At 43.3% G+C, this 26,376-nt stretch overlaps 1 protein-coding gene across 3 annotated transcripts in view; it reads left to right on the top strand.

Annotated features, from left to right (window-relative positions):
- The window catches only part of LOC141057368 (ORM1-like protein 1), a 122,275-nt gene that overhangs the window by 2,465 nt on the left and 93,434 nt on the right, over positions 1-26,376 (top strand). For all 3 annotated transcript variants that reach the window (XR_012222034.1, XM_073553960.1, XM_073553961.1), the window contains exons 2-3: positions 11,200-11,380; positions 15,321-15,472. Coding sequence is in view for 2 of the 3 variants with exons in the window: in XM_073553960.1 (XP_073410061.1) it covers positions 11,207-11,380; positions 15,321-15,472 (326 nt within the window). In the remaining variant the exon portion in view is untranslated. The remainder of the gene's footprint in view (positions 1-11,199; positions 11,381-15,320; positions 15,473-26,376) is intronic.

Genomic DNA, 26,376 nt, shown 5'->3' with positions numbered 1-26,376 from the left:
TGAGGTGATGGGGTCCTGCACTCTGTGGATGCTGCTGCTGTGGCGCTGACCGGCTGTGAGGTGATGGGATCCTGCTCCCTGTGGATGCTGCTGCTGTGGCGCTGACCGTGCTGTGAGGTGATGGGATCCTGCACTCTGTGGATGCTGCTGCTGTGGAGCTGACCGGCTGTGAGGTGAAGGGATCCTACACTCTGTGGATGCTGCTGCTGTGGCGCTGACCGGCTGTGAGGTGATGGGATCCTGCTCCCTGTGGATGCTGCTGCTCTAGCGCTGACCCTGCTGTGAGGTGATGGGTTCCTGCACACTGTGGACGCTGCTGCTGTGGCGCTGACTGGCTGTGAGGTGATGGGATCCTGCTCCCTGTGGATGCTGCTGCTGTGGCGCTGACCCTGCTGTGAGGTGATGGGTTCCTGCACACTGTGGACGCTGCTGCTGTGGTGCTGACCCTGCTGTGAGATGATGGGATCCTGCACTCTGCGGATGCTGCTGCTGTGGAGCTGACCGGCTGTGAGGTGAAGGGATCCTACACTCCACGGATGTTCCTGCTGTGGCACTGACCCAGCTGTGAGTTGATGGGATCCTTCACACCATGGACGCTCTTGCTGTGGCGCTGCTGCTGTGGTGCTGATCTAGCTGTGAGGAGATGGGATCCTGCACACTATGGACGCTCCTGCTGTAGCTCTGACCTGGCTGTGAGGTGATGGGATTCTGCACACCATGTACGGTCCTGACAACATGGACCCGGCTGTGTGGTGATGGGATCCTGCACATCATGGACGCTCTTGCTATGTCTACTGGACTCATCCCACAGACGGACGCTTCTCACAGATGTGTCAGTGTCTGTTTTCTTTCCAAAGCAATATATATATGTTATATGTAAATGTTGTGCTATCTTTGACACGTCTAACCTTTTTTTTACTTCCTAGTCCAGCAATGTTGCCTTTCTTTTTCTTTGCTATTCACGTCTAATGAAATGTTTTTTGTTTTTTTTATATTCCGGTTTCAGACCCCCCCCCCCCCCCCCCGGGCACCTGCTGTAGTTTATCGTATAATATCTGTGCTTTATTCCCTCTCCCCTGGTCCAGCACTGAGCCTCTGTCGCTGCTCCCAGTGACTGTTATTGCCTGTAGCGATGGAGACAGGCAGTGAGCTCCACAGCTCTCAGTGGCTTGTGCAGTCTACTCAGGCATCTCTGTGTTGCGAGTTCATTCTCTGGTTCACCAGTTGTGAGGTCCCCTTCCAGACTCCCTCTGGTGGTGACGGGAGGTGATGGGGCTGGCTTGATCGGTGGAGATCTGCCACCTGAGAATGAGGATGACGATTGGACCTCAGGATTCTCAGATTGGATTTAAGACAGCCAACGCCCTATTCAGTTGCTGGTGATTCCTTCTGGCTTGTCAGCTCTTGGTTTTCAGCTCTGTTCCAGTCATCTAAAGCTAAGTTTTTCTGCTAATGTTCACACTTGATTTTGTTGGTCTATTCAGTTTTTTGTGTGGTCAGCCAGCCCCGGCTGGGGGCTGTGCTGAATTTCCACTCTTATTTATCAGTATTTTGCCAATTGGCTTTTTGTCCCTTACTAGTTCGGTCTCTTTTTGCTCTGTCTCAGAATATTTCAGAGTGCTGATATAGTGGGAGAAGTCTCGTGACTTCAGGGTTAATTTTGCTATCAGAAGTGTTGGACATTATTTTGTAGGGTTTTGGGCAGATTGCAGAGAGTGTCTTTCCTTTCCTCTCCTCTCTAGTTAGTTTGGGCCCCATCATTTGCTCAGCCTATTTTCCTGCCTGTGTTTGTGTTTTCATCTTGTTTCACCGTCAATACATGTGTGGGGGCTGTCTATTCCTTTGGGGTCTGCTCTGGGGAAGTTAGTTTTCCCCTTTTCATGCTTTAGGCTTATTTAGTCCTCCGGCCGTGACGAGGCATCTAGAAACATCGTAGGCACGCTCCACGGCTACTGCTAGTTGTGTGGTAGGATCAGGAATCTGCAATCTGCATAGTTACCAACCTCTCTGGTTTTCTGTGACTTAGCTTGTTTTGCTTTTTTTTTCTCCTCGGTGACCCATTCATAACACTGCACCTTAAGATGTGGTGAATGCAGTCTATTTATTCCAACTATCAATTGATGTTGATATGTTACTGAAGACGAGCAATGCCTGTCCTGGGCGTCCTTTTGGGCAGCTATGAGGTGTCCCTGACTGGTGCTAAAAAAAAAAAAGGAGTGTTAGTCTGTGTGCTATCTGACATGCATTCTTTTTGGTACAGATATGATATGGATACAGATATGGATAAATGGATATATAGATAGCAAACGCAGATTAGAAATCTGCTCTATTGAAAACATTGTCTATGAGCTCAAAAACCTTTCAGGTGATGCGGTTTTTTAAAAATCTCATCTGCTTTTGCAGCTGAAAAACATATCCTCAAGAAACGCAGCAAAAACGCTGTGTGTGAATGTAGCCTTAGATCAGGAATAGAACAGCCATTTATAGGACATTTCATAACTTTCCCAAATTCCTATGAAAAAATATTCCGCACATTCTGCATTGAACTACTGTACCCAATTTATTATATATTTTAGGAGTCGGACCAAAATGAGCTCAGATTCCACGACTCCGACTCCACAGCCCTGGTTAGCAGAGCAAACTACTGCAGTGCGCAGGCGCCTGGAAAGTTCAGAGAGCCCTGATGTATTTTACTCTACCGTAGTCATGGCAGAGAAGTATGCCTGCGCAGGAGCGTAATGCCAGGGAGACTGTGGATAATGTAGAGAGGCATCATCCACATGAACAAAGAAGGGGTGTGATCATAAGAATATCCATTAAAGCGTTCCAGAGTTATAACCTCATAAAGGGACAGTGGTCAGAATTGTAAAATTTGGCGCCGTCATTAAGCTGCAAACTGGCTCTGTCGCTAAGGCGTTAAGGGTATTTGCACACGTTGCAGCTTAGCCTGCAGAATTTTCTGCAGAGAATCCGCATCTCTTGGCAGAAAATGCAGGGAAAAACGTCCGCAGTTTTCATGCAGAATTGATGCGGATTTTAATGCCTTTTTTTGCTGTGCGAATTTGGTTGGTGTTACTGGGAATGGATTCGGTTGAACTTTGTCCCTTGTGAGAGAGATTTTTATGTGCCAGACTGGAAAACGCTGCTGCGGATCCGCAAAAAGAATTGACATGCTGCGGCACAGTAATTCTTTTCCCATTGACTAACATTAGATGTGCCCTACACTGCGGATTTCATGCAATTCAAAAACGCTGCGGATCCGCATGAAAATCCGCAACGTGTGCACATAGCCTAAAGAAAACCTTTCACCAGTTTGAGGATGTTAATCTTGTCATGGAATAAGTAAAAAAGGGAAAACTTTTGTGAACTCGCCAGTATAGTAGGTGAGGTGCACAGATGATCTCCAGACCAGATCGTAGGTGAACATAGACTGTAAGGAATGACAGGTAATCCAGCATCCGTGGCTCCAAAAATAAAACTTCACAACTTTTGGAAAAATAGTGATATCGATATGAGATTGGAGATTTCTCCCCTGTCCTGTGGATATATACTTGAGAGCGTTCCTTTTCAGTAGTGCTGATAGACTATGTACATGTCGAGCTGCACGCAATTACAAGCTGACAAGTACTGATGGGAATAGAACCATTGTTTGCACAACATTGTGTTAAGCCCCCGTCACACATAGCGATCTCACTAGCGAGATCGCTGCTGAGACACAAGTTTTGTGACGCAACAGCGATCTCCCCAGCAAGATCGCTGTGTGTGACACTTATCAGCGGCCGGGTATCACTGATTGTGCTCGGATGGCCTGGACATTTTTTTGATTGTTGGTCTCCCGCTGGCCAGCACACATCGCTGCGTGTGACAAGCGGGAGACCATCGAGCTGGAGCCTGGTAACCAAGATAAACATCGGGTTTCTAAGCGCCGTGCGGCGCTTAGAAACCAGCGCGCTGGTGCAGGGAGCTGGCGCTTAGAAACCCAATGTTTCCCTTGGTTACCAGCTCCCTGCACCAGCGCGCTGGTTTTTAACATACACAGCGGGTAACTAAGCGACATGCGTCGCTTGTTACCCGCGTGTCGCTGGTGCTGATCGCTGGTGAAGCTGCCTGTTTGGCAGCTCACCAGCGATCATATAGCGACACACCAGCGATCCTGACAAGGTCATATCGTTGTCGGGATTGCTGGTGTGTCGCTATGTGTGACGGGGCCCTTAGCAGCAGAACGTGCCCTGGGTACATGGGGTGATGAGCTGCCGATAATGGTGTTTATTTTTTTCTTTTGATGCCTGAATAAATGAGCCAATCGCCCAATGAACAAGCTGTTGTCAAGTGATTGCTGTCATGTTTACACATGCTAATAATTGGCAATGAGCATTCTTTTGAACACTGTTCAAGGTTTCTCACCTATTCTCAATTCACCTTTAGTTCTTGCATGAGGCAACAGAAGGGTAAAGTCCCATCTGATTAGAAGCAGCTTCATTGATCAGATTGCATAAGTAACTAGAATTGCAATGTTTACGATCTAGGCTCGCACTGCTGACTTATAAAAGTAACGGTTATTCTTCAAGTCTTAACATTCTCATTCTAACTATAGATATATCTCAATCTACAGAATATGCCATAAATGTCTAATAGATGTTGACCTCGCCTCTGAGGCCTACAGTAGTTTCAAGAACAGGGCCCAATCTACTTCAATGGGAACGCAGCTGTGGGATGCCCTGGTCTCATGAGATTCTACAGGAATTCACTAAACTAGACAAGCGAGCACACATAGTTATTTTTTAACTCCTAAAAGTAAATTGGGACAGACATGCCATAGATGTCTGGGTACATGCTTTAGATGGGTTTTCCATTTTCAGAAAACTCCTGGCCCCAGACGCAGTAAAGAAAAGAAACTCTGCTTTACTGCCTCCTCCCCAGATCCTGAGCAGGATCTCTAGCTTCTCCCGGGGGGTCTCCAGCATTGCAGTCTGTATATGGACTATGAAAAATGCACGTCTGAACCTGGCCTTCTAAAGAGAAGAAGATTAGAGATGGGCGAAGCCGAACAGTAAAGTTCGGCGTCCATACCGAACACCTACTGTTCGGGCATGGACTTCATCAGGAAGTCCGTGTAACTGTTCCGGTTCGGCTGCGCAAACACCGGATTTTTGTCGCACTGTCATGCACATGACAGCGTTGCAAACATCGCTTCTGAACTGCGGAGAAATCCTCCCCGCCAGTCAGAGAGCCAGCTGTTCCCACGCTGTCAAAAGACAGCAAGAGCGCTCAGCTGTCATCGGAGGTATAAAGTTTACCTTTGGTCACTGGCGTCAGCTGATAGGACTACAGCTCCCATCATCCGACGCCTGCTGACGCTAATAACAGCGAGAGCAGGAGCTGCGGATGGGAGTATTCATTAGCCGCTCCTGCACAATAAATAAATAAAAACGGCGTGGGTTCTACTGTATTTTTGCTAACCAGCCAGACAAAACTCACAGCTGGGGGCTGCAGCTGTCAGCTGCAGCTGTCAGCTTCAGCAAGGCTAGTTATCAAGAATAGAGGGGTCCCCTCGCTGTTTTTAATTAAATTTAAAAAAAAAACCAGCTTGGGATCCCTCCCATTTTTGGCAACCAGCCTTGCTAAAGCAGACAGCTGGTAAGGAGCCATGGATATTGCCCCCCCAGCCTAAAAATAGCAGCCCGCAGAGGCCCAGAAAAGGCACACCTATTAGACTTGCCCGGCTCTTCCCACTTACCCTGTAGTGGTGGTAAGTGGGGTTCATATTTGTGGGGTTAATGTCACCTTTGTATTGTCAGGTAACATCAAGCCCATGGCTTGGTAATGGAGAGGTGTCTGTAAGACACATTTCCATTGCTAATCCTATAGTTGTGTGGTAAGTAAAGACACAAACAGAATAAAGTAATTTATTTGAACTAAAACAAAACGCAGTTTTCCATTTTTATTTAAACGCCTAATTCCAGCGAAGCCCTCGTTCTCCTGTAATAAAAGCAAAATAAAAAATCAACAATATACCATACCTGTTTGTCGTTCTGTCCCACGCCTTATTAAATGTCTGGGGAATAAACAGTTTTCTACCTCAACAGTGCCAAGATGCGACTGGTGACTGAACTGCTGCAAGCTCAGCCTCTGATACCGGTGGTGATGTCATCGAGGTTACCTCCGGTCAGTGAGGCTCCGTTCCCCGCCGGGCTGAACTGCCGTGACCTTAGTGACATCCCCGCTAGCACTGTGAGAGTTTTTCTCACAGTGCTAGCGTAGATCTCATCGCTGTCACCTCAGTTCAGAGTGAGGTGCGACCGCTAATATGAACCAGTCCAACAGTAATATGACACGGGTGTGCACAAGGCACTGAACGTGGGAGTCCAGCAGTAAGTATGAGAGTAAGCACACCACATTTAATAAAGAAGTACAGCTATATTATAAATGAGCACAGACACAGCACTAAAGTGTTGAAGTCCAGCAATCCTATGGGTGGAAATGCACAAGGCACTTAATACCTTATTTTGACCTTAATGACCTGGCCATTTTTTGCAATTCTGACCAGTGTCCCTTTATGAGGTAATAACTCAGGAACGCGTCAACGGATCCTAGCGATTCTGAGACTGTTTTACTGTTTTATCGTGACATATTGGGCTTCATGTTAGTGGTAAATTTAGGTTGATAATTTTTCCGTTTATTTGTGAAAATTCGCAATTTTCACATTTTGAATCTTTATTCTGTTAAACCAGAGAGTTATATGACACAAAATAGTTAATAACTAACATTTCCCACATGTCTACTTTACATCAGCACAATTTTGAAATCAATTTTTTTTTTTTTTATAGCAAGTTATAAGTGATTTTCTCATTTTTACAACAAAATTTACAAAACCTCTTTTTTTAGGGACCACCTCACATTTGAAGTCAGTTTGAGGGGTCTATATGGCTGAAAATACCCAAAATTGACACCATTCTAAAAACTGCACCCCTCAAGCTGATCAAAACCACATTTAAGAAGTTTATTAACCCTTCAGGTGTTTCACAGCAGCAGAAGCAACATGGAAGGAAAAAATGAACATTTAACGTTTTAGTCACAAAAATGATCTTTTAGCACCAATTTTTTTTTATTTTCCCAAGGGTAAAAGGAGAAAGTGGACCCCAATTGTTGTTGTCCAATTTGTTCTGAGTACGCTGAAACCCGATATGTGGGGGGGGACCACTGTTTGGGCGCACGGCAGGGCTCTGAAGGGAAGGAGCGCCATTTGACTTTTTGAATGGAAAATTGGCTCCATTCGTTAGCAGACGCCATGTGGCGTTTGGAGAGCCCCTGTGTGCCTAAACATTGGAGCTCCCCCACAAGTGACCCCATTTTGGAAACTAGACCCCCGAAGGAACTTATCTAGATGCATAGTGAGCCCTTTCAACCCCCAGGTGCTTCACAAATTGATCCGTAAAAATGAAAAAGTACTTTTTTTTCACAAAAAATTAATTTGAGCCTCAATTTTTTCTTTTTCACATGGGCAACAGGATAAATTGGATCCTAAAATTTGTTGGGCAATTTCTCCTGAGTACACCCATACTTCATATGTTGTCATAAACCACTGTTTGGGCGCACGGCAGGGCTCGGAAGGGAAGGAGCGCCATTTGACTTTTTGAATAGAAAATTAGCTCCAATCGTTAGCGGACACCATGTCGCGTATGTCAGGTTGGTGTGTGGTGTGTGCGTCAGTTTGGTGTGATTGGTGTAGTATACACCACACACACACCATCCTGTAGTATACACCACACACCAACCTGACATACGACGTCAGGTTGGTGTGTGTGGTGTATTATACACAACAACCTGGCATACACTATACCACACACCAACCTGACGCACTACGTCAGGTTGGTGTATGTGGTGTAGTGTATGTCAGGTTGGTGTGTGGTGTGGTGTACTGTATTGTACGTCAGGTTGGTGTGTCTGGTGTAGTATACACATCGTGATAGCACAAATGCATTATACAGTGCCATTTGTACAATGTGCACATCCAGTTTTTTATATCACACCATCGCCTTCCGCATGGCACTATAGGGCTGGAGGACTTGATCAGAAAGATCAACTTCCCCATGTGTTTGTTGTACCCTAGGGCAAAGTCCGGTTTGTGGACCTGTGCTGGGGTACCTCGAACGGTGGTGGCCTTGGTGCTGGGACCATGGATTGTTGTCAAGAAAAAGACATCCTTTTTGTCTTTGAACTTGACCACTACCATGTTGCTGCTACATTGGGCTCGGCTCTCACCCTTTGGGAGAGTCTGCTCAATTAGCAACAAAGGGAGACCCCTCTGGTTTCTGCGCACCGTACCGCAAGCTGCAGTAGCTCTTGGCAGAGAGGGATTGAAAGAGTGGGATGCTTGTTTAAAAGTCATCAACGTACAGATGGTAATCTTTTATCATGCGGTGGGTGGACCAAATCACTATTTTCCCACTCACCCCCCAGAGCAGGTGGCCATTCTGGGTGCTGGATCCTGCTGTCCTTCCCTTGGTAAACTCTAAAGCTGAGAGTGTTCCATGAGGTACTCTCACACAGCTTGTAGAGTTTTATCCCATACCTCGCCCTCTTGCTGGGCAGGTACTGACAGAACTGAAGCCTCCCTTTGAAGTGGATGAGAGATTCATCCACACAAATTTCCCTTTAGGGAATGTACACTTCAGCAAACTTGAACAAGTCGGTCGGACACTGTTCACACCACCCACTAGCTGAAACACAAACAGAAGGTACAGAATGACAAATGTGCAGAAATACCTTGCAGTAAGACATATGACAGTAGTCAGCAAGTGCTGATAAAAAGATGACAACAAATACAGGGTATTTAGTCGATACGTTTTTTTGCAAAAAAAAAAATGTATACCAAGCTGCTCCACCTCGTCAAGGTAACCCTTATTTTTTGAAAAAAACGTATCGACTGAATACCCTGTATTTGTTGTCATCAGGGAGACGCACAGATGACTGTAGGCAGCATAACATGGAGAAGCAGAACACCGAGTAACGAGCAGCAGCAGGAAGTCCACCAGTAGACAGGCAGGAGCTCAGGAGCCAACAGCAACATAATACTCAGGCAAAGAGGAACACGCGGCCTGGTCTTAAATAATCAGAACAGACAGGAAATTCCATGACAGGCAAGATACAAGACTCCATCTTGGATAAGGACGAGCACGCAAAAATGAAAGTCTGGAATCCTTACACCTTGGGGCTTGATGTCACCTGACAATACATAGGTGACATCAACCCCCCCCCCAACTATCACCTCACTTGCCACCGCTACAGGGCAAGTGGGAAGAGCTGGGCAAAGCGCCAGAATTAGTGCATCTAATAGATGTGTTTTTTCTGGGCAGCTGCAGGCTGCTATTTTTAGGCTGGGGGGCAATATCCGTGGCCCCTTACCAGCCTGAGAATACCAGCCCCTAGTTGTCTGCTTTAGCAAGGTTGGTTGTCAAAATTAGGCCTCTTTCACACTTCAGTTTTTTGTGTCAGTTAAAATCCGCCAAAAAGGCGGACAAGCGGATCTGTTGTTAACTGATGTGAACGGAGGAAATTTAAAGGAACCGCTGGGAGAGAGAGAGAGAGATGTTTTGTTTTTTGTTTTGTTTTTTGTCCGGCACCCAGACAGAATTTTGGGTTAAATCAGTGTCTGGAGGATCCGCCGGCCAAAAATACGTTGCAAGCTCCGTTTGGAAATCTTTGAGGATGTTGACGGACAGCAACATTACGGCGAAAGAGGCCTTAGGGGGGACCCCACGCCGTTTTTTTAAATAACTTAAAAAACAGCATGGGGACCCCTCTATTCTTGATAACTAGTCTTGTTGAAGCTGACAGCTGCGGGTTGCAGCCCACAGCTGTGAGTTTTGCCTGGCTGGTTAGCAAAAATACAGGGGAACACACGCCTTTTTTTTTTTTTTTTTTTTTTTTTATTATTTATTTACAGCGCAGGAGTGGCTAATGAATACTCCCAGCCTCCACTCCTGCTCTAATTGGTGGTAGCAAGTGTCGGATGATGGGATCAGTAGTCCCATCAGCTGACACCAGTGACCGGAGGTAAGCTTTAGGCAATGTGCACACATTGCGGAATTGCCGCAGAAATTTCCGCGGGAATTCCGCAACTCCCTGCCGCGGGAAATACGCTAGAATTCCACATGTGTAATTCCCGCAATAAACTAGCGTTTTGCAAGCGTAATTAGCTTGCAGAATGCTAGCATTTTCCAAACGATCTGTAGCTTGGTCACACTTGTCAAACATAGTGTTTGACTAGTGTGACCAACTTTTTACTGTTGAGACTGCCTATGCAGCATCAGTAGTAAAAAGATATAAAGTTAAAAACCATAAAAAATGGTGTTTTTCTCACCTTCCAGTCTCCTCTCCTCCAGACACTGGGTAGCATTCGCACATTTTCCGCTTACTTTACACATGGTGGCCATAGCCACATGCGGAAAGTAAGCGGAACAATGCATTCCTATGTGTGCAGAATTCCCGCGATTCCGCACAAATGAGCCTGCTGCGTATTTTTCCGCAATGCGATTTTTCCCGTGGAAAAATACGCAGCATTAGCACAGCATGTGCAGAATGCCATTGAATACAATGGGTTGCTTATTTTATGCGTTTACGCCTCGTTTTTGCGGCAAAAATGCATAAAATCCACGGGAATTCCGGACATGTGCACATAGCTTATACCTCTGATCATAGCTGAGTGCTCATTCTGTCTTTTGACTACGTAGGAACTGCGGCTCTCTGACCGGCGGGGAGGATTTCACCGTCGATCAGAAGCGATGTTTGCCACGCTGTCATGCACATGACAGCGTAGCAAACACTAAATGTTCAAGCCCCATTCAAGGGGATGGGGTTCGGGTCTGGGTGCTGTTCTGCTGCCCAAACTCAAACTTTTTGTAACTGTTCGGCCGAACCTGCATACCCGTACATCCAGGTTGTCCACCCATCTCTAAACAAGATGGTTTCTATATTCAAATTCAAAAGTGATCTGTAATCATATTTTAGAACACAAATTTCATGCATTATGAAATGGGCCTTAGATCTGATGAGATTGGTGTACTTAAACTGTCAAAATGTCTCTATAATCCTTTTTGAAAATTTGAGTAATATAAATCTTCAATTATTGTGTGTTTGTGCTTATGCAACAAATCATGAATATTTACCAATTTTCTTTTGACTCCCCTTTTTTAACAGAGCAAAAATGAATGTGGGTGTAGCACACAGTGAGGTAAACCCAAATACAAGGGTAATGAACAGTCGTGGAATGTGGCTGACATATGCCCTGGGAGTCGGTATGCTACACATCGTCCTCCTCAGCATTCCCTTCTTTAGTGTGCCTGTTGCTTGGACTTTGACTAATGTCATTCACAACTTGGTAAGTTCTTGATACGTTTCTTTGGACCATTTCCCTTAAGATTCTCAGTCTTAGTTCTTCGGTGCGTCGTGTGCAGACACAAACAAGACATATTACAAACTCCCAAAAAATATCCATGGCATGTGCAGAAAGAAGCCTGAGGAATTCTGTTAAAACATGGAGCCCAAGATGAAAATTAGCAGTCATCATGATCATTCGGGATAGTAATAATAATCTTTATTTTTATATAGCGCTAACATATTCCGCAGCGCTTTACAGTTTGCACACATTATCATCACTGTCCCTGATGGGGCTCACAATCTAAATTCCCTATCAGTATGTCTTTGGAATGTGGGAGGAAACCGGAGAACCCGGAGGAAATCCATGCAAACACAGGGAGAACATACAAACTCCTTGCAGATGTTGTCCTTGGTGGGATATAAATATTTAAGGGGAATCTGTCACCCCCTTGGACGTATGTAACCTATTAATATGGTCATACAGGTCATAGAATGGTTAAAATAGTCATTCCTGTATGCTCATATCTGTTGTCTTGTGGACAAATCTGCTTTTATTTGTTTATGGTAATGCATTCTTCAAGGCTGTGGGGCATTTTGTGTCTGAAAGAAATCCCTGCCTCCGGTCTTCATTAGCATACCAGCCCCATCCCATCAGCATCACTGTCCCCTGTGACGTGTAGTGGTGGTCCTGGAATCCCGCACCCTGCAATCACGGGATTACAATTGACGTTTTCCGCCAATTTAAGGGAACTGCTGCCTCCAGTGACCAGTGTTAAGGTGCTCTCCCCACTTACAGTGGTTTATTACCATAAACGAATAAGAGGATTTCTCCACAACAAGAGCACAGATATGGGCATACAAGTATGATTATTTTAGCCATTCTATAGCCTGTTATATCCATATGTAACCTATTAATATGTCCAAGGGAGTGACAGATACTCTTTAATTAGTATACTTGCCAATTGTACCCCAAACTGAATGTGCCACCTCAGTAGTTGCATATTATACAGCTATTGACTGTAAATTATAATGGATGTAAAGTGCCCAGCTCATTGCCAAGAAGTGACTCTCCTTTCACAACACTTACTGTGTGTTTTAGACAGTTTTATAAATCGCTCAACAATGACCTAGCATAGAAAATGTATTAGCATTGTCAAGCTTAAACAATTGAGTGCATTTTTACATACAGGCTATGTTTTTACATACAGCTCTGGCAAAAATTAAGAGACCACTGCACAGTTTTCTAAAAAAATCAGCTTCTCTACATGTCTGACAGCCATTCCATTCCCTGTTGAATTCCAACCAGAGTACACCACATTCTACTTAATTTGCTTCTGATTAGGCGATCACCTGAACCAAATATTGTTTAACGAAGGAAAGTATAAAAAAAAAAATCTGTTGTGGTGTTCACAATCCTCTTTCAATAGGACAAGCTGGATGGCAAAACAAGTGCTAGTAATATCCCAAAAGTAATAGGAATGAAAAAATAACTTTTAGCCATACCAAAGGAGTTGAAAAGAAAAGTCTTGATTGAGGAATGAAGGGCTCAATTCTGGCTTTACTAGCAGAGGGATACAGTGAGCGTCATGTTGCCTCCATCCTTAAAATTTCTAAGGGTATGTGCACACGGTGCAGATTCTGCTGCGTTGTACAGTACCTTTATTTCCTATGGAAATTAAAAACACTGTGCACATGCTGCGGATTTTTCCGCACGGTTTTGCTGCGGTTTCCAATTTGCAGCATGTCAATTGTTTGGTGCAGAAACGCTGCAGTTTTACACCTCATCCATTATGAGGTGTAAAACCGCAGATAAACCGCAGGACTTACAACAAGGTCAAGCAGCAGACATTAGGGACAACAAAGATACAGACCGGCAGAGGGCGAAAACGACTCCACTGACCGGGATGACCATCATCTTATTCGAATGTCACTCAGCAACCGCAGGATGGCATCAAGTGACCTACAAAAGGAATGGCAAATGGCAGCTGGGGTGAAGTGCACAGCAAGAACAGTTCGTAACAGGCTCCTAGAGGCAGGGCTCAAGTCATGTAAAGCTAGAAAAAAGCCTTTCATCAATGGGAAGCAAAGGAGAGCCAGGCTGAAGTTTGCCAAAGACTATAAGGATTGGACCATAGAATACTGGAGTAAGGTAACCTTCTCTGATGAGTCTAATTTATAGCTTTGTCCAACACCTGGTTGTCTAATGGTTAGACGGAGACCTGGAGAGGCGTAGCAGCCACAGTGTCTTGTACCCACTGTGGAATTTGGTGGATGATCGGTGATGATCTGGGGATGCTTCAGCAAGGCTGGAATTGGGCAGGTTAATCTTTATGAAGGATGTATGAATCAAGCGGCATACAAGGTTATCCTGGAAAAACAGTTGATTCCTTCTGCTCAGGCAATGTTCCCCAACTCTGAGGACTGTTTTTTCCAGCAGGACAATGCGCCATTCCACACAGCTAGGTTAATGTGTGGATGAAGGACCATAACATCAAATCCCTGTCATGGCCAGCCCAATCTCCAGATCTGAACCCCATTGAAAACCTTTGGAATGTAATCAAGAGGAAGATGGATAGTCACAAGCCATCAAACAAAGAGAAGGCTGGTAGTGCCATCATGCCCTGATGAAGTGAGCTGGGACTGGCTCAGGAAATGCATTGGCAATAAAGATACCTTGAATTCTACCACAGCAGCGCAGTCTCTTATTGCACTACCAGCCTTCTCTTTGTACCAAGTCCTTGGACCTCGTGCAGACTGCTGCAGCTGTTTTATGCGATTATAGGTGTTGTGACTCTCACAACCCTATCAGGTGAGCCTAACACTTGCTGTGCACTCATCTACTTTCCATACAGACCTACGCATTGGAAGCGCCCTGTCTCCCCCTTTTCTTTTCAAAGCCATCAAGCAAAGAAGAACTGCTTAAACTTGTGTACCAGGAGTGGCATAAGGTCACCCAAAACCAGTGTGAAAGACTGGTGGAAAGCATGCCAAGACGCATGTGATTAAAAAGCATGGTTATTCCACAAAATATTGATTTCTGAACTCTTCCTGAGTTAAAACATTAGTATTGTTGTTTCTAAATGATTATGGACTTGTTTTCTTAACATTGTTTGAGGTCTGCAAGCACTGCATTTATTTTTTTTTTTTTTGTTGACCATTTCTCATTTTCTGAAAATAAATACAAAATGTTCTGCTTGGAAATTCAAAGACATGTCAGTAGTTTATAGAATAAAAGAGCAATTTACATTTTACAGAAAAATATACCTATAAAGAGGAAAATCAGACAAACTGAAAATTTTGCAGTGGCCTCTTAATTTTTGCCAGAGCTGTGTATACTGCATGAGCCCCTTGCAGCCTACCTATATATACTGCATGAGCCCCACACAGCCTCCCCATGTGCAGCATGACACTCCCATAGACTCTCCATGTCCACCCAAACATCCCATACACATGAAATAAAGAATATCACATACACACGTCGGTACCATTCCTCGGCATTCTGCTTCTGGTCCTGTCTCTGGTGCGCTGACTCTTCGCAGTACATAGCGGACGCGATGAAATGACATAATTGCGTCAGCTGTTTCACATGCTGATTGGTGGAGGAAGTGGCCGGAGTCCCCTACTCCACCTATGAAGTCAGCGCAGATAGAGACAGAGAGCAGGCAGGCATGGTGCAACCTGTGGCCTCTGTTTTCCAGCCCCTCGACTTTCTCAGTCTGCGGGCCGGACTGAGGGCAAACTCCATGAAAAACAAAATTTGTGTCGGCCTCAAAAGTTTGGGCCATGATTGTACTTAGATAAATCTTCACAAGCAAATTACCCTGAAGAAAGAGTTTTGATTTGTTAAACTTGTGATAAATGGCACACATGGAAGTGTTTCTATTGATTTGTTCACTGCGTGATTACCTTTATGTTCCATCTTTATCTTATTTCCTTAACAGGGAATGTATGTGTTTTTACATGCAGTAAAAGGCACACCATTTGAAACACCAGACCAGGGCAAGGCACGTCTACTAACTCACTGGGAACAGCTAGATTATGGGGTGCAATTCACTGCATCACGGAAATTCTTCACAATATCTCCAATTATTCTGTAAGTCATGTGTTTTTTAATGAGTCTGAGTCTTTAGAAGGTATTGGTGTGGTCTCCTTGTATTGCACTGTATATCTATGGCTAACTTCCCATCCTTGCTGTAAATATATATTTTGTTGACTTTATCCACTTTAACCCCTTTCCTACATTGGACGTAATATTCCGTCCATGTGACCTGGGACCTAAGTCCCAAGGACGGAATATTACATCACAGGTGATCAGCGGCGCTCGTGGTGGGAGATCCCCTGATCACGGCCGGGTGTCTGCTGATTATCACAGCTGACACCCGGCACTATTGGGCGGTCACGGACTGCCCCCGGCACATTAACCACTGGCACACTGCGATCAAACATGATTGCAGTGTACCGGGGGCATAGGAGAGAAGCGCGCAGGGAGGGGACTCCCTCCGTGCTTCCCTGCGACTCCTGGAGTGACACGAATGCTGCGTCGCTCCGAGAGTCCTCCTCCCTGCCTCCGGATCCAATATGGCCGCGGGGGCCTTCGGGGTCCTGCAGGGAGGCGTCTTCCTCACTGCCTGCTGAGCGCTGTTCTAAGTGTCAGATAGGCGATCTGACAAAAGACAGTGATGTCCCCCCCATGGGACAATATAATAAAGTAAAAAAAAAAAAAAAATTAAAAATTTAAAAAAATCACAAAATAAATTAAAAAAAAATAATATTCCCTAATTCTGTTTTTTCTAAATAAAAAAAAATAGGGTTGGAGTTAGAATTGGGGGTTTCCACTGTTTGGGCACATCAGGGGCTCTCCAAACGCAACATGGCGTTTGATCTCAATTCCAGCCCAAAAAAAGTCAAATGGCGCTGCTTCCCTTCCGAGCTCTGCCTTGCGCCCAAATAGTGGTTTACCCCCACATATGGGCTATCAGCGTACTCAGGACAAATTGCACAAACTTTTGGGGTCCTGTTTCCCTTGGGAAAATAAAAATTGGGGGTGAAGAGATCATTTTTGTGGAAAAAACAATTTTTTAATTGTACGGCTGTACGTTATAAACTTCTGTGAAGCCCTTGGGGGTTCAAAGTTCTCACCACACATCTAGATAAGTTCCTTGGGGGGTCTAGTTTCCAAAATGGGGTCACTTGTGGGGGGTTTCCACTGTTTAGGCACATCAGGGGCTCTCCAAACGTGACGTGGCGCCCGACCTCAATTCCAGCCAATTTTGCGTTGAAAAAGTCAAACGTCGCTCATTCCCTTCCGAGCTCTGCCATGCGCCGAAACAGTGGTTCCCCCCCCACATATCAGGTATCAGCTTACTCAGGACAAATTGCACAATAACTTTTGCAGTCCAATTACTCCTATTACCCTTGGTAAAATAAAAAAATTGGACCTAAAGTAATTTTTTTTTGTGAAAAAAGTTAAATGTTCATTTTGTTTAAACATGCAAAAAATTCCTGTGAAGCACCTGAAGGGTTAATAAACTTCTTGAATGTGGTTTTGAGCACCTTGAGTGGTGCAGTTTTTAGAATGGTGTCATTTTTGCGTATTTTCTATCATATAGACCCCTCAAATTGACTTCAAATGTGATGTGGTCCCTAAAAATAAAATGGTGTTGTAAAAAGGAGAAATCGCTGGTTAACTTTTAACCCTTATAACTTCCTAACGAAAAAAATTTTGGTTCCAAAATTGTGCTGATGTAAAGTAAACATGTGGGAAATGTTACTTATTAAGTATTTTGTGTGCCATATCTCTGTGATTTAAGGGCATGAAAATTCAAAGTTGGAAAAATTGATAAATTTTCAAAATTTTCGCCAAATTTCCGTTTGTTTTGTTTTTTTTTCAAAAATAAACGTAAGCTGTAACAATGAAATTTTACCACTGACATGAAGTACAATATGTCATGAGAAAACAGTCTCAGAATCACCGGGATCCATGGAAGCGTTCCAGAGTTATTACCTCATAAAGGGACAGTGGTCCGAATTGTAAAAATTGGCCTGGGCATTAACGTGCAAACCACCCTTGGGAGTAAAGGGGGATTAAGTTCGTATGACCGTATACAGAGGTGATCCCACATATGCGACTTCCTTCATTCACTTTTATGGGAGTTTCGTAATGACTGAATACAAGAATAAAGAGCACGTACTTTGTTCCCTATATTATTTAAATTGATCGCTCTAGTATGGCCCAAACGCAAGATTTCCTACCATCTTACGCTCACAGTGACGTTTCAACGATATTTTCCTACCCATCCCTTCAGCTCAATATCTTCAATGAAGAGATAACCTTTGCTCTCCAGTCCTTTATCATAAGATGCTACAAGAAATATACAGGAAAGATGTATATTTTTGTACTGTGTTAGCCAGTAGATAGAAAAATATTTAGATTTGAGAGTCTACATCTACTGTGGTGTACTTAATTATGTGTACCGAATGTCCAGTTGGAGGCCTGTAAGTATGGGAGACAGGGCAAACGCTTAGAACAAAGATGAATTCTCACTGCCACACAATAAAAGAAAAAAGAATGGCTCTACCTGTGGCCAAACATTTTTGTATCCCTGATCACAGCACCATGGACATTAAATTACTTTTATTAAAAGGTAACTTCAAATCTCAGAGAGACAGAAGGATCTGGGAATATAAACTTGTGACAACCTTTGACACACTCAATGCAGGAATGAATTATGTCTTTCTGCACCAACTAAGGAATTTGCTCCTCAGACCTCGTGGGAGCATCACAACAAGGAACCAGGACTCAATTAGAGGACAATAAAACTTTCACACTCCTTATCTATGAACTGTTCCAATATTTACAGCCACCACCATTTATCCCTCTCCCATAATGATAGTTCTGCTTCACGTCACTTGTCTTACCTATTGCCTTATTTCTGTACCCTGTTGTGTATACCGTAAATATGTGATTCTTCAGATTTTGTATTACTAGCTTATCCCGTACGAAATTTTCGCACATTAGTCGTCGGGGGGCGCAGGCAATTTCAGAAAAAGCAGGCTGGTCAAATGTAAATGTATTTCATAAGATGATGAACACAGACAGGTATTTATATATGTAGATTGGTAATACAATAAATTGTTTTGATAAGTAGAGGCCAAAAAATGTTTTCCGGTTGAGGTGCCACCTGCAGGTCATTGTCTTTCTGCAGGTCTATGAAAATGAATGTTTAAACTGTATTTAGTGATAAAATCGTGAATGTGTGGTTTGTTTGGCTCTTTTCTTGCTGAAGAAAGCAAGTTTACCTTTCAAATGGTGTGTAATTTGTGTGGTGGTTCGAAGTAATGAGCGAAAAAGTGCATGTTTACAAATGTGTTTGCATATGTGACTCACCTGCAGTGAAGTGTACAATCATCCAATGTGCCTGAAATAGGCTGGGCAAGCACTTGAGCAAGCTGGATTATCACAGCTGACACCCGGCACTATGTGTCAGGGGCGGTCAAACATGATCGCAGTGTACCAAGGGATTAGGGAAGCATCGGCAGGGAGGGAGGCTCCCTCCGTGCTTCCCTGAGACCCCCAGAGCAGCGCGATGTACTGCTCTGAGGGCCTCCTTCCTTGCAGGCCCCCGGATCCAAGATGGCCGTGGACTCCTCCAGGGAGCCGGCTTCCTCTTCCTCTGTGCCTGCAGAGAGCAGACACGAACGAGGAAGCCTGCAGCAGCGCCTGTCAGATCGCTGATCTGACGCAGCGCTGTTCTAAGTGTCAGATCAGCAATCTGACACTTCACAGTAATGTCCTCCCCTGGGACAAGAAAATTTAAGTAAAAAAAAAAAAAAAAAAAGTGTAAAAATTAAATTGTAAAAAAATCACTATAAATAAATTAAAATAAATATATATTCCCTAATAAATTAATTTTTTGGAAATAAAAACAACACACTAAAAGTACACATTTAGTATCGCCACGTCCGAAACGACTCGCCCGATAAAACTGTCCCACTAGTTAACTCCTTTAGTGAACCCTGTTAAAAAATAAAAAACAAAGCAAAAAATAATGCTTTATCATCATACCGCCGAACAAAAAGTGCAATAATGCGCGATCAAAAAGATGGATGTAAATAACCATGGTACCGCTGAAAACGTCATCTTGTCCCGCAAAAAACGAGCCGCCATACAGCGTCATCAGTGAAAAAATAAAAAAGTTATAGCTCGCAGAATAAAGCAATGCAAAAATAATTATTTATATAAAATTGTTTTCATTGCATAAAAGCGCCAAAACATAAAAAAGACATAAATGAGGCATCGCTGCAATCGTATTGACCCGAAGAATAAAAACCCCTTTATCAATTTTGCCACATGCAGAACGGTGTAAATGCACCCCCCCCCCCCCCAAAAAAAAAAATCATGAAATGCTGGTTTTTGTTAATTCTGCATCCCAAAAATTGGAATAAAAAAGGGATCAAAAAATGTCACGTGCCCAAAAATGATACCAATAAAAACGTAAACTCGTCCCGCAAAAATAAGACCTCACATGACTCGGTGGGTCAAAATACGGAAAAATTATAGCTCTCAATATGTGGTGGTGCAAAAACTATTTTTACAATAAAAAGCGTCTTTGAGCGTGTGACAGCTGCCAAACATAAAAACCCGCTAAAAAATAGTGAATCAAACCCCCCGTTATCACCCCCTTAGTTATGGAAAAATAATAAAAAATGTTTAAAAAATGTATATTTCCATTAGGGTTAGGACTAGGGTTAGGGGTGTGTTTGGGTTAGGGTTGGAGTTAGAATTGGGAGGTTTCCACTGTTTAGGCAAAAATATCATTTTTGTGGAAAAAAAAGATTTTTTTTATTTTTATGGCTTTACGTTATAAACTTCTAGATAAGTTCCTTGGGGGGTCTAGTTTCCAAAATGCCTGGGTGTTATAAACGTCTGTGAAGTCCTTGAGGGTTCAAAGTGCTCACCTCACATCTAGATAAGTTCCTTGGGGGGTCTAGTTTCCAAAATGGGGTCACTTGAGCCTAAACTGTTGAAACCCCCCACATCAGAGGCTCTCCAAACGCGACATGACACCCACAGACCATTCCATCAAAGTCTGTATTCCAAACGTCACTACTTCCCTTCCAAGCCCCGACATGTGCCCATACAGTAGTTTTTTCCCACGTATGGGGTATCAGCGTACTTAAGACAAATTAGACAACAACTTTTGGGGTCCAATTTCTCCTGTTACACTTGGGAAATTAAAAAAAAATTGGGGATTAAAAGATCATGATTGTGGATAAAATATGATTTTTTTATTTTCACACCTGGGCGTTATAAACGTCTGTGAAGCCCTTGGGGGTTCAAAGTGCTCACCACACAACTAGATACGTTCTCTGGAGGGTCTAATTTCCAAAATGGTGTCATTTGTGGGGGGTTTCCACTGTTTTGACACATCGGGGGCTTTCCAAACGCAATATGGCATCCAATCTCAATTCCAGCCAAAACCGTTAAATGGCGCTGCTTCCCTTCCGAGCTCTGCCATGCACCCAAATAGTCGTTTACCCCTACATATGGGGTATCAGCGCACGCAGGACAAATTGCACAATAACTTTTGAGGTCCTGTTACCCTTGGTAAAGTAAAATTTGGGGGTGAAAAGATATTTTTTGTGGAAAAATATGATTTTCTTATTGTACAGCTGTACGATATAAACGTCTGTGAAGCCCTTGGGGGTTCAAAGTTCTCACCACACATCCAGATAACTTTCCTTGAGGGTCTAGTTTCCAAAATGGTGTCATTTGTAGGGGGTTTCCACTGTTTTGGCACATCAGGGGCTTTCCAAACGCGACATGGCGTCCGATCTGATTTCCAGCCAATTTTCCATTGAAAGTCAAACTGCGCTCCTTCCATTCTGAGCTCTGCAATGCGCCGAAACAGTGGTTCCCCCCCACATATCAGATATCGGCATACTCAGGACAAATTTTACAATAACTTTTTCAGTCCAATTTCTCCTGTTACCCTTGGTAAAATAAAAAAAAATTGCACCTCAAGTAATTTTTTTGTGAAAAAAAGTTAAATGTTCAATTTTTTTTAAAACATTAAAAAAATTCCTGTGAAGCACCTGAAGGGTTAATAAACTTCATAAATGTGGTTTTGAGCACCTTGAGGGGTGCAGTTTTTAGAATGGTGTCACTTTTGGGTATTTTCTATCATATAGACCCCTCAAAGTGACTTCAATTGTGATGTGGTCCTTAACCCCTTCACCCCCAAGGGTGGTTTGCACGTTCATGACCCGGCCAATTTTTACAATTCTGAACACAGTCCCTTTTATGAGGTCATAACTCTGGAACGCTTCCATGGATCCCGGTGATTCTGACATTTTTTCTCGTGACATATTGTACTTCTTGATAGTGGTAAAATTTCATTCAAATAACTTGCGTTTATTTGTGAAAAAAACTGAACGTTGGCGAAAATTTCGCAATTTTCCAAATTTTAATTTTTATGCCCTTAAATCACAGAGATATGGCACACAAAAAACTTGATAACTAACATTTCCCACATGTTTACTTTACATCAGCACAATTTTGGAACCAAAATTTTTTTTGTTAGGAAGTTATAAGGGTTAAAAATTGACCAGCGATTTCTCATTTTTGCAACACCATTTTATTTTTACGGATCGCATCACATTTGAAGCCACTTTGCGGGGTCTATATGATAGAAAATACCCAAAAGTGACACCATTCTAAAAACTGCACCACTTAAGGTGCTCAAAACCACATTCAAGAAGTTTGTTAACCCTTTTGGTGCGTCACAGGAATTTTTTGAATATTTAAAAAAAAATGAACATCTAAATTTTTCACAAAAAAAAATACTTCAGGTTCAATTTTTTTTATTTTACCAAGGGTAACGGGAGAAATTGGACTGCAAAAGTTATTGTGCAATTTGTCCTGAGTACGCTGATACCTGATATGTGGGGGGGAACCACTGTTTCGGCGCATGGCAGAGCTCAGAAGGGAAGGAGCGCCGTTTGACATTTTCAATGCAAAATTGGCTGGAATTCAGATCGGACGCCATGTCACTTTTGGAGATCCCCTGATGTACCTAAACAGTGGAAACCCCCCACAAGTGACCCCATTTTGAAAACTAAACCCCCCAAGGAACTTATCTAGATATGTGGTGAGAACTTTGAACCCACAAGGGCTTCACAGAAGTTTATAACGTACAGCAGTACAATTAAAAAATCATATTTTTTTCCACAAAAATGATCTTTTCACCCACAATTTTTATTTTCCCAAGGGTAACAGGACCCTAAATGTGCAATTTGTCCTGAGTACGCTGATACCCCACATGTGGGGGTAAACCACTATTTGGGCGCATGGCAGAGCTCTGAAGGGAAGCAGCGCCATTTGACGTTTTTGGCTGGAATTGAGATCGGACACCATGTCGCGATTGGAAAACCCCTGATGTACCAAAACAGTGGAAACCCCCCACAAATGACACCATTTTGGAAACTATACCCCCCCCAAGGAATTTATCTAGGTGTGTGGTGAGCACTTTGAACCCCCCAGTGCTTCACAGAAGTTTATAACGCCCAGGCGTGAAAATAAAAAAAATTGTATTTTTTCCACAAACATGATCTTTTAGTCACCAATTTTTTTTTTTTATTTTCTCAAGGGTACCAGGAGAATTTGGACCCCAAAAGTTGTTGTCCAATTTGTCCTGACTACGCTGATACCCCATATGTGGGAGAAAACTACTGTATGGACACACGTCGGGGCTCGGAAGGGAAGTAGTGACGTTTTGGAATGCAGACTTTGATGGAATGGTCTGCGGGTGTCATGTGCGTTTGGAGAGCCCCTGATGTACCTAAACTATTGAAACTCCCCACAAGTGACCCCATTTTGGACACTAGACCCCCCCCCACGGAACTTATCTAGATGTGTGGTGAGCACTTTTAACCCCCAAGTGCTTCACAGAAGTTTATAACGCTCGGGCGTGAAAATAAAAAAATAATTTTTTCCACAAAAATATTTTTGCCCCCAATTTTATATTTTCCTAAGGGTAACAGGAGAAATTGGACCCCAAAAGTTGTTTTGCAATTTGTCCTGAGTAGGCTGATACCCTACATGTGGGGGTAAAACACTGTTTGGGCGCATGGTAGAGCTTGGAAGGGAAGGAGCACCATTTGACTTTTTCAACTCAGAATTGGCTGGAATTGAGATCAGATGCCATGTTGCATTTGGAGAGCACCTGATGTGCCCAAACAGTGGAAACCCCCAACCCGAACCCCAACACACCCCTAACCCTAATCTCAGCCCTAGCCCTGGCCCTAACCCTAGCCCTAACCCTAATGGGAAAATGGAAATAAATACATTTTCTTTTAATTTTATTATTTTTCCCTAACTAAGGGGGTGATAACGGAGGTTTGATTTACTATTTATGGCGGTTTTTATTTTTGGCAGCTGTCATACGCTAAAAGACGCTTTTTATTGTAAAAATAGTTTTTGCATCACCACATATTGAGAGCTATAATTTTTCCATATTTTGACCCACCGAGTCATGTGAGGTCTTATTTTTTGCGGGACGAGTTGACGTTTTTATTGGTACCATTTTCGGGCGCCTGACATTTTTTGATCGCTTTTTATTCCGATTTTTGGGACGCAGAATGAACAAAAACCAGCGTTTCATGAATTTCTTTTGGGGGGGTGCGTTTACACCGTTCCGCGTGCGGTAAAATTGATAAAGCGGTTTTATTCTTTGGGTCAGTACGGTTACAGCGATACCTCATTTAGGTCATTTTTTATGTTTTGGCGGTTTTATGCAATGAAAACTATTTTATATAAAAAATAATTATTTTTGCATCGCTTTATTCTGCGAGCTATAACTTTTTTAATTTTTTCGCTGATGATGCTGCATGGCAGCTCGTTTTTTGCGGGACAAGATGACGTATTCAGCGGTACCATGGATTTATATGCGTCTTTTTGATCGTGCGTTATTGCACTTTTTGTTTGGCGGTATGATAATAAATCATTATTTTTTGCTTCGTTTTTTATTATTTTTTAAGGGGTTCGCTAAAGGGGTTAACTAATGGGACAGTTTTATAGGGCAGGTCGTTACGGACACGACGATACCTAATATGTGTACTTTTATTGTTTTGTTTTTTTATTTCCAAAAAATGGATTTATTGGGGGGATATTTTTTTTTTTTTTTTTTTATTCTAACACTTTTTTTTAACTTTATTACATAGTCCCAGGTGGGACATCACTGTCCTGTGACAGATCGCTGCTGTGGGGGGCTCAGGGAAGCACGGAGGGAGCCCACTCCCTGCCGATGCTTCCCTTTAACCCCCGGTGCACCGCGATCCTGTTTGATCGCGGTGTGCAAGGGGTTAACGTGTCGGGTGTCAGCTGTGATAATCAGCTGACACCCGGCCGCGATCAGCGGCGCTCACCACGTGGGCGCCGCTGATTGCGCTAGACGTACTATCCCGTCCATGGGCATAGGGGCCCGGGTCCCATGGACGGGATAGTACGTCTGATGTCAGAAAGGGGATAAAATTAAAATGGTGTTGTGAAAATGAGAAGTCGCTGGGCAACTTTTAACCCTTATAACTTCCTAACAATAAACATTTTGATTCCCAAATTGTGCTGATGTAAAGGAAACGTGTGGGAAGTGTTAAGTTTTTTGTGTGCCATGTCTCTGTGATTTAAGGGCATAGAAATTCAAAGTTGGAAAATTGGGAAATTTTTAAAATTTTGCCAAATTTCCATTTTTTTCACAAATAATCGCAAGTTATATGAATTAAATTTTACCACTAACATGAAGTACAATATGTCACGAGAAAACAGTGTCAGAATCATCGGTGTCAGAATCATCGGGATCCATGGAAGCGTTCCAAAGTTATTACTTCATAAAGGGACAGTGGTCAGAATTGTAAAAATTGGTCCGGTCATTAATGTGCAATCCACCCTTGGGGGTAAAGGGGTTAAGCAGGTGTTTTAGAAATGCTGCAAAGTAAGAATGCATTCACAAACATACTTGTTAATAGTTTATTTTTCTCAATTAGCCCCTTTACACTCAAACCTGTTTTCACCTTCATGACCAGGCCAAATTTTACAATTCTGACCAGTGTCACTTTGAGGTAATAACTCTGTAATGCTTCAATGGATCCTACATTTTGATACAGAAAAGATATATATTTTTGTACCATGTTAGCCAGTAGCTATATACCTGATAAAGACACCTGAGTAATCCCAAAAGTTTGCAATTTGTTACCATCTTTTCAGTTAGCCATTAAAAGGTATCAACCACAATTCTAAATATTTTTCAATGGATCATAGTGATTCTGAGATTTTCTCATTACATATTGTACTTCATGATAGTGGTAAAATTTTAAAATGTGTTCAATATGACTTGTGCTTATTTTTGTAAAAATCAGAAGTTTGCAATTTTCAAACTTTCAATTTTTATGTGCCCTTACACCAAAGACCTATTTCACACAACCTAGTTAATAAATAACATTTCTCATATCTATCGTATTTTTCGGATTATAGGACGCTCCAGATTATAAGACACACCCCAAATCTTGAGGAGAAAAATATAATTTTTTTTTACTGGGGGTGGTGGCTGCGGTGAAGTGGTGTCCGTGGGTCGCTGCTGAAGGAGGCATGAGTGGGGTGATGCTGCAGGCTGCAATGATGGGGTGTTCTGATGTGTGGCGTGCCACTGTGGGTTTCTGGTGCTGCTGCGGTGTCTGGTGCTGCTGCTGGTGTCAGGCGCTGCTGCCCGGTGCTAGTGGGGTGTCCGGCGGTGCTGCTGCGGGTGTCTCCGATGCTGCTGGGGCTCTGCTGACATTTTGTGAAAGGCTGAAATCTCATCTCTCAAGATCTTGGTGCTGAGATCTCTCTCTGTGCATGTGCCGCCCCCTGCGGCCATTTTCCTGAAGTCCACCGCACAAGAAACCATGGAACTGCCGGGGCTCTAGTCTTTCACAAAATGTCAGCAGAGCCTCGGCAGCGTTGGA

This window comes from Dendrobates tinctorius, unplaced genomic scaffold (assembly GCF_039654945.1).
Source record: "Dendrobates tinctorius isolate UK_male_01 unplaced genomic scaffold, ASM3965494v1 ptg000204l, whole genome shotgun sequence".
Taxonomy (NCBI): Eukaryota; Metazoa; Chordata; class Amphibia; order Anura; family Dendrobatidae; genus Dendrobates; species Dendrobates tinctorius.
Note: the sequence above shows the minus strand (reverse complement) of the source record. Positions and strands in the feature narration are given on the sequence as shown.